This window comes from Charadrius vociferus, unplaced genomic scaffold (assembly GCF_000708025.1).
Source record: "Charadrius vociferus isolate BGI_N301 unplaced genomic scaffold, ASM70802v2 scaffold743, whole genome shotgun sequence".
NCBI lineage: Eukaryota > Metazoa > Chordata > Aves > Charadriiformes > Charadriidae > Charadrius > Charadrius vociferus.
This window is the reverse complement of record NW_009647747.1, coordinates 185,900-195,105: the sequence shown is the minus strand read 5'-3', so window position 1 is coordinate 195,105 and position 9,206 is coordinate 185,900. Positions and strand designations below refer to the sequence as shown.

The 9,206-nt window shown below is 50.1% G+C and overlaps 1 protein-coding gene across 1 annotated transcript in view; it reads left to right on the top strand.

Annotated features, from left to right (window-relative positions):
* Window positions 1-9,206, top strand: part of TCF4 (transcription factor 4) — a 237,581-nt gene that overhangs the window by 208,997 nt on the left and 19,378 nt on the right. The window contains exons 11-13 of the mRNA XM_009882047.1: window positions 3,933-4,000; window positions 5,335-5,413; window positions 7,997-8,073. Coding sequence (XP_009880349.1) covers window positions 3,933-4,000; window positions 5,335-5,413; window positions 7,997-8,073 — 224 coding nt within the window. The remainder of the gene's footprint in view (window positions 1-3,932; window positions 4,001-5,334; window positions 5,414-7,996; window positions 8,074-9,206) is intronic.

Sequence of the window (9,206 nt, the reverse complement as noted above, 5' to 3'; positions counted from 1 at the left end):
CACATTTTTGGGGGAAAAAAACCCCAAGGATCAGTTTTACCCCGAGGTGATGGAGCGAGGCGTGAGCCCGTCTGAGACCCCGCCGTGGTGACCCTGGAGTGACTCCCGCGTTCTTTGCCGGGGTTTGGCACACCTGGCGGGTTGCCTTGCGAGTGCCCCCGCCGGGAAGACGGATGGCGATGCTGCGGCAGCACCGTTGGCGGATTTCATCAGATCGCTCTTCGGTGCAGGATGACAAATCTGATGCCAGCTGGGCTGGGCTGCAATCCTTCTTCCCCGCCGGCCGCTCGCGCGGGTGGAGCGGGGTCTGCACGGACGTGCTCTGAGCATCCGTATCGGTCCTCGCGATGCCCTTCCTGGCCTCGTCTGAGCAGTTCTTGCATTTCATGTGAATTTTCTTCGATTCTGGGTGCTGTCCTGGACAGCAGTGGGGCTTTTCAGAGCTCGGGTAAATATCCTGCTGGTTTAAACCTGGCAATTGTAGGGCACACGGAGGCTGTCAGCTACGCTTGGCCCTGCACAGCCTTTGGGGCCTCAGCACTGCGTTTAAATAGTGTTTCGTTGAAGCCGGTGGTAAAGGGATGGACCAACAACTATGCGACATTAATAGAAAGTTGTTTCTATTCCGTAGCCCTTCCCTATGTAGAGCAGCACTGTACATTACCTTTCCCTGTAGCGATGTTCTGGGTTATCTTTTCATTCGTTTGAGGTCTCGTTCTTATTTCTGTAGTGCCCGGTCCCAACGTGAGGTTAGTTTGGTCCCATTGCTCCCAAAATCTTTGGGCTATTGCAGCAGATGCTCCTCACTGAGTTTCTTCTTAAGACTCTTTTTCTAGTCTTCCTTCAAATACAAGGTTTTCTTAGTCACTACAGATTTCAGTTGTGTCCCTTACATTACCAAAACGACAACTAAAGCAAATAATAGTTCCCATCTAAAATGGTTAATGATGTAAGAAAAACAGATGTTTAAAGAGCGAGCTGTATTTAAGCAATCCCAGCTATTTTTGTGACATGACCGCTTTCAGAAGATCTCCGTCTCCTTATGTTTATCTCAATCTTCATGCAGAAGGTGCCGTAGTTACCTTCCTTGGCCCGTTTTCTCCACTGTCCCTGAGAACCCCAACCCAGGAGCGCTGGCCGGAGGCTGGGAAGGAGCCTCAGCCCAAAGCGCCCGTGCGCGCGCTCCCGCCTGCGCTGGCTTTCCCACGGGCTTTTGCAATCTGCAGCTTCGGAACCATCCCGGGCTGCCCTTCGGTAGCCACCGATGGATGTTCTCCATGAATATGTCCAGTTCTTTCTAAATCGATTTATATGTTTGGTCTTCGCATACCTCAAAGCAACGAGTTTCCCCATCTGATTGGACACTGCTGGAAAAAAAAAAACACCTTTTTTTGTTTGTTTGTTTGTTTTTTGTTCATTTTAATGTGTGGCTTTCAGTTTTTATCCAGGGAGAGCAACAAACAGCAGTGCAGAGCTCGCCTTCCCCACGCTAAAAACCTCTACTGTGTTGCTCTTCAAGCACGGAAAGTCCCTCTTGTCTGCAAAAGGGAACTTTGCACTCTGCTGCCCATCCTTGAGGCTCTCCCTGTATGTTTTCCAGGCCTGCCGCATTAATTTCTTCTTCAAAGTCTTCCAGGGAAAGTTTAATATTCAGTATAGCTGAAGAATTCCTTTGTTCTTAGCGGTAACTAATAGAAGACGTGGCCCAGCTCAGAACATTCAGGTTTCAAAGAGCACGTGAAGCGAGACTGCGGTCCCTGCCTTCGCTTCTCCCGCAGGACCGGTATAGCTCATCTCATTAGGAGAAACCAGCCTTCAGACAGACAAATGGAGGGCTTAATTTTAGAATAATGCAGTTAGAGTCACTTAGAAAAAGGAAAAAAACAACGCATGATTTACATTTCGATTCACAGTTCGCTTTAGAGCGAAGTAACTGAATTTCTGGACATCTGCCTGGTATTATTGAAGTCGCAAACCTTTAGGTTGTGATTTAGAACATTAAATTACTCTGAGAAGTTGGATCTCTGGCTGACACTGCCTGTTCTAGCTGTCTTCGCGTTTCTTCATGTGTCTATCTTTATACATCTTGCTGCCCAATTTCAAACCGAGCTGCCATTGGCAGATGAGCACGTTTGCAAGTATACAATAATAAAAGTTTAACTAAGAAAAGGGAGGAAAAAAATGGAGCAAGCAACGGCGCGCTTGCCAACCGCGTTCTACGAGTTGGTCTGACGGCATCTGGGACGTGGAGTCCTGGAGGAGAAACTATTTCAGGTTAAATGTGAAGATGCTGCATGTTGTTAAATTTGATAACACGCGTGTTGCGTGCGAGAAATAGAAGGAAAAGGCTGCTCTGTGCCATTCCTTACGTTTTCCTGACTAGACCCTGCTGAAGCTGCTGGATATTTTGGGCTTGGGCAGGATGGGCCATCAATAACTGGTACCTCTGAGAGCGGAGGCGTCTGCTAAGCGGGGAATGAAAGGGGCAAGGGATGGAGGCCAGGAAAAGCATAACACTGGGGTGAAACTTGGAGGAGGCTTCTTAATGTTATTTTTTAACGATTAAAAAAAGTGCCTGTGCTTGCACTTTGGGGTACAAAGGTGCGCAATTTGGTCCCAGAGTCCTTTTCCCACGGGACATCCCCAGCTCAGAGAAGGGGCTGAAGTCCTCTGGGCCGCGGGATCCCGTGGCCTCGTGGTGCGGAGCCTACCGAGGGGTTTTGGGGGGACGCGGGGGGACTGAAACCCTTCAAACCCCTCTGGATTCCGGGATCCTCTCCTGCCTGAGCCCTCGCATTCCAGACATTAATGCAGGCGCTCTGGGGTGGTTACTGACTGCTGGTCTCTCGCTTTCTGGCCACCAGACCCGGGCTCCTTGGGGATGAAAGCGGGAGTATTGATCACGGGCAGCAGCGAGGCAAAGCTGCGCTTTTAGTTTATAAATGCACATACAGATGCTGAAACCGGTGGGATGTTTCGCCCTATTTTTCCTTTTCTTTAATTTCTCCCGTAACGGAGAGGTTTCAATCCTGTCACCTGAGCGTGAGAAACTGGTGGCCTGCTACACCATGATTTTTCTCGCCCTAAATTTCTTCTATAAAAGGTGCAAACCCATCGCCTGAGAGATGGGGGAAAAACCATTTCGTTAAGGGCTCGGGAAATATTTGTGCAAGCGAAGTCAGAAGGAACGCTTTGGAAGAGCCCGTATGGAATTTAATAACGTCTTTTAAAACACGCATCGAAAAGTACGCAAAGGGCCGGGGTGACAAAGTGAACGAGGAGAAAACAAAATACCAGGTAGCTGTTTATTAAGGGCGCCGTGTCCTTCCCTCGCAGCGAGGGCAAGAGCCTGCAATTAGCGCCCGGTCCCAGCGCGGGCGCAGGGCGAGCAGCTCCGACCCTCCCACCTCCGCTCAGTTTGTCTTTGCCACCTTTATAATCTTCCTCTGCGGTAGTTTTATACATTTTATACATGAAATATTGCCCTTATGCGTAAGTTTTTGAAGAAGAAAACCTTCATTCGAATGGATTTGCCCATCCTAGAGCGCAAACTCAGCGCCTGAGGATGGGCACCGGGTCTGGGCTTGGGCTCGCCGCGGGCTTGCTAGCTGTGCGCTTGTCTGTTTTCTGTGTCTTTGAGCATCTTCCACTATCAGAAGCCTTTCATTTAAAAAAAGTAAAGCCGTATGGCCAAGCACTATCAAATACGCCATATATTTTTTTAAAAAACAGCACGTCGAGTTTATCTTTTATCTGCAAAAATGGAGCGTGAATGTGTTTGATGTCTACCTTAGCAAACAAATTAATGGTAATTAAAGATTAATTTTACGTAATCAGCATTAAAATGCAATTAAATTATGAGGAAGTGGACGAGGAATAGAAGTCTACGATGTCTTACTGTCTGTTTTTACACCGAGTCTTTTGTTTTTCAGCAAACAGAGGAAGTGGGGCAGCAGGCAGCTCGCAGACTGGTGATGCGCTGGGGAAAGCACTTGCCTCTGTAAGGAAATATTTACTTTGGAATACACGTTTACCGTTTTGAAAGTGTGAACTTTAATGAGAATTGGACGCCTGGAGTTTATGAAGACGAGCAGCAAACGGGAGAGATGTGGTCTCAGAGGTCACCCGCGTGGAGTTACTGCCATCTGAAATATTGACCAATCGGTGCAAAATGGTGTTTAAAAAGTTCTAGACTTCATTTTACGGTAGAATAGAAATAGAAAGAGGGGAAGGCTTGACCCGGTCCCGTTGGCTGGGTGCCGAGGAGCCGTGTCTGTCAGTCTATCACACACCGCCTTTCCGAGGGCGAGGGGGGTCCGAACAGAACCCAGCGGCCGGCTGACTTCTGCGCTAGCGAGCCATCCGCAAACAGATTCCTTTTGAATTTGCCTTTAGATTTTCTATTTTTCATGGCAGTTTCCACCTATTCAGTTACCGTGGTTGCTGTTAAAGTCAGCGGTTGCCACCTCTTACCTGGGTAGCTGGGGTACGGCGCTTTTCCAGCTCCAAGCGGGAGAAACCCTGCCGTGCCCCCGCTATCGCTGCCGTACCAGTTGGCACGGGCTGACTTTTAACAAGGACCACTATAGTTATTTTCTGGGCAGAGTGGGTTCCATTGAGTTCTCATGAGAGTTAATTTTTTTTTTTTGTTTTTTGCATATTCTTCCATGCCTCATTGAAAAAAAAACCCAACAAAACAACAAAAAAAAACCAAAACAAAAAAAAATGCAAAGTCAGACTCTAGTTTGCCTGAAATAACTGATACAGTACAGAATCCACTTTGAAGTGGTGCCCTGACAAATGGCACGGGTGGCGAGCGGGGACGCCGTGGGGCGGTGGCACCCTCGCCCCGGCACGGGGCACGCGGGGGCTTTCTTGCCACAGCAGCGGACGAGTAGTTGGAGTTTGCCGCTGCGGATTACCCGCTGTGCCAGGGTTTAACGTGCTCTGCTCCCTTTGCTTTATTTTTGGCCGTTTAAGGGATTTCAGCGGAACAAAAAAGCAATTTTCAGGCGTGCTTTAAGGCCTCGTTCAATGACACTCATTCGTAAGGTCGTCTATGCAATGGAAATGTGTATATCTACCGTAGCAGGTCCGTGTGACAATCGGAAACCATCGCTTAACTGGCTAGTGTCTGTTCCCATCAAAAGGGGTCTGTTGTCTAGCTTCCTGCATCTAATACAGTTTTGCCTTGATAAAAATATTAATATTTGAATAAGAGGCTTTTTAACCTGTCCTGCTTTCATTTAAATGAACTGAATGCATAAGAATTCCATATTTCTTTCTGCATCAGTTTGTGATGGCTTTAGATTAATTCTGTATCATCTTTTAAAGATCTATTCTCCAGATCACACCAACAACAGCTTTTCATCAAATCCTTCAACTCCTGTTGGTTCTCCCCCTTCTCTCTCAGGTATTGTTGTTACAATTCTATTTTACTGAACGTTGCAACATATTTTTGGTAGGAGATGCCTAAATGGGCTCCGGCGGTACCGGGTGTGAGGTGTGCATCCAGGCGGCTCCCGCGGTGCCGTGGTGGTCCCGCAGAGACCAGCAGAGAGCTGTCCCACACGCTGCTTTTCCAGTGCAGAGAGAAGGTCGTTGCAGCTCTCGGGCGGATGCGTTGGCAGAAAAGCAGTGAGGGTTCCCGCAGCCTTCTTGCGGCTTCCCGCAGCGCCCGCGGGGTCTCGCGGCGGACGGTTTCTGCCCGGTGCGGAGCGTGTCCCCGTGCCCTGGCCGTGTCCCCACGCAGGGACACCCAAGCCCTCGTGGCAGCCACGCTCCAGGGTTGGCCGTGCCAGGTACATGTCCTTTGGATGTTCCCCCCATCCCCTCCCGGGGCTGAAGCCAAAAGCCTGTTTGATCCGTCAAGCGTGTCTCCGGACAAACGGAGCCCCCGTGAATCCAGTTGAATCCATTTTATACTTTGTTTACAATAACCGCATATTTTAACTAGACCCACTTTACTAATAAAAGCCTAAACTCAAAAGATCCAGAGGCCCAGGGTAGTTCTCATGAGCATCGGGGGTTTTAAATGCTTACCTGAATATAGTTCAGATCTCTTAAACCTTGAGACTTTCCAGGTGGAGCGTTAGGAGCACACGCCAATGCCTTGGAGAAGGCCTCTTGGCTTCCCGTCCCCTCTTTGAGAGGAGGTCTATATGGCAAGGAACCCAAGACCCCCGCTCGCCTCTTCTTTCTGCGTGGATCCCGTTAACCTCCCCGGGGATCCCAAAAGGCCGAGTTGCTGTAGGGCGACGCTGGCGAGGTGGGCTCCATCCATCCCTTATTCTCCACGGGGCGGGAGTAGCACGACAGAGGTGGAGGCAGCTCCAGGGCTCGTGGTCCTTTAAAGCGGTGACCCAGACCTGGGAGCAGCTCGACAGGGCCCAGACCCTTTTGGAAGGAGGGGAGGAGAGACGCTTGCGGTAGCTGGCAGCCTCCACAGGACGAGGCCCAGGAGGACACCACGTCCACCTCCATCACTGCTGTGAAGGAGCGCGCGACATCGGGGTGACAGCCAGTCTACAAACGTCCCCGCAAAGCCACCCCTAGCAGGGGATGGGGGACAGAGAGGTGAGCCTGTCGCAGCTTTGGGAGGGGGTCTCACACCTCAGAAAAGGACTTTCTGCCCTTCTTTTGCCCGGACTCCCCCCGAGGTGTAGCACCCCCGGCACTGGGGCCGCCCTGCTCCTAGCGAGGCGCTGCCCTCCTTCCCGACGGAAGGGGCCGACGTATGGGAAAATCCCATACTAACGCGGGCTGCGTTGCTCTCCGCAGGCTCCACCCGGTAAATAGGGAGAACCGAGTGTCAAAATAAATAAAAATAAGGAGTATAAGTGCATTTAAATAAGTGCTGAAAGTGTTTAGCATGCAAAACGCTTCCCCTCAAGGACATCGAGGGCTAGTTAAAAAATGATTTCGAAAGTAAAGATTGCTGCTCCTTGCCGGAGCAAAACCTCAACTAAAAGCTCCCCGGGGACCAGAAGAGGGAAGATTTAAGTTTTAATTAGAACTGACAGAATTTTGACTTTTGTGAGAGAGAAAAAAAAAAAAAGTCTTAACTGTGAGAGCTTAAAAAAACCCCCCATGAGTTCCACCCTGGCCTGTCTCGCTCCCAGCAAATGCCGCTCAGTGTAGACAGCGCGATTAAAATCCTAATATTTCCATCTCAAATCCTTAACCCCGTTTTCTGAGATCGTGCGACAAGATCACTCATTCAAAAGAACATTATAAATTGTCTAAGCGTTGGGATATATATATAGATATATATATATATATTAAATCTTCAAAAAGGGCAAATTTTTCCTTAGAAATTGCTGCCGGAGAGCAGGAGCCCTTTTCTTCCCGCAGCAGCAGGAACAGATTTAGAGCAGCGGATACAAACCAGAAGGTTTTTCGGTCAGACCTTCGGCGGTCTTCGCGGGCCAAACCAAATAATCTGCCCAAAGAGAGCGCAAACCTTATCGAGCGTATACGGGAATGTTGTGTGCAGTGCTTTTACTGACTTTTTTTTTTTTTTTTTTTAAAGACAAAATTTACGAAAGTAAATTTTATGGGGGATGGGGAGGAGGATGACGTAACCGGTGGCACCGCCTGTGTCTGGAAGGCAGGTTAGGAGAATGGGCTGGTGTGTGCTGGGCTCGCGCCCGGCTCCAGCCGCCCCGCAGCGCCCTGCGGCAGCGCTGCTGCTCCTTCCACCGCCGAGACGTCCCCTTCTCCCGGAGCCTCTGGCAGCTCCAGCTGCCCGAGGAATGAATGCAGCCCTCTATGCCGAGGAGCAGCCTGGGGGAACTTTGTGGCCTGCATCTACGTGCTTTGCTACAAAATACCTTTTTTTTTTTTTTTTCATCCGTGTGTATTTTGGAAGTTCTCCATATGTCTGCTCTATAGTCTATCTGGAATACGGCATTTACATGTCTACAAAACTGTCCAAAAAGTTTGAAAGACATTTTTGTTTGCATAGTTCTAATGGTAATTCCAATTTTACTATTAGCAGGCACAGCTGTTTGGTCTAGAAATGGAGGTCAAGCGTCATCATCTCCCAATTATGAAGGTCCCTTACACTCTTTGGTATGTTTTGATTAGTGACCTCCTCTGCCTCAGTATTTTACTTGCTGTTCTTTCCATTTCTCATCCATTCTTCTCACACAGGTTTTCATTTCGTTAGTGACCGCTATGCCCTCGGACTTGATTTTACCACCTCTAAATTGGTATCGTGGGTGCCCCGTGCTCGAGATCGGTGGTGCGGTTGGAGATGCTGCTGGCCGGGGTCTCCTCTTTGGCAGGGGATGCCATGTTGGAATCTACTGGAAAGGGGAGCGAGGACCACGATAAGAGGGGGGGAGGATGAGCAGGCAGGAGAAATAGATGGAAAAGGGGAGTCGGAAGGCACGGTGGCTGTCACGCCAGGCGGCGCGTCCGTCGGCCCCGTGGAGCGAGGGAGGGAGGGAGGAAGGAAAGGGAGTGCAGCCGGGGCGGCGGTGATGGTCAGGGGTCCTCTCCCCAGAAAAAGCCAGCGGGGCGAACCGGTCCTAAACGCTCACGTGGCAGAGAGGGTTAAAGGGATGTCGGGAAGAATCGTTACCTTTCCTAATGGAAAGATTCAGTAAGAGTTGGAGCTGGCCGAAAGCACGGGGAGGCAGAGAAGAACCGTAGAGAATCCAGTGTGTCCTCTGTCTCGCTCTTCAGGAAGCCTGGGGGGGTTTCATTAATCCGGGTGAAACGCCTGACGTAGTGTCGGGTGGGAAATAACCAGGGCGAGAACTTAAAAGTTGCCTTAAAAAAGAAGCGATGGGGCGATTGGCGAGGGCGCAGTGCTCAGCCCCCCTAGTACGGGGCGATGCAGCCCTCCTCTTGGCTTCCTTAGAAGTTTGCCAGAGTCGGGAATTAGCGCGGACTGTTTTACCCCCGCCCCGCTACGGAAATCCCTCTCGCCATTGACTGCGGTATTTTCTAGGCTCTCTCTCTCATCTGGAGGTTTTTTAGCCATTTTGTTTTGTGGAGAGCGCTGGGGTCGGTTAAGAGATTTGCTGGAGAGATCCATGAGCTCTCCCGGATTATTTTTGCAGCCGAGGTTCCCCGGTGTGCGGGGGCCGTCCCGTTGAGCTCCCCCGTTTCATATTTTATTAAAAAGCAAAGGTTTCAGGTGCGCTGGGGGTAGCCAAGGCCGGCGCTGAGGCTCGGGGGAGGCAGAGCAGGGGCTG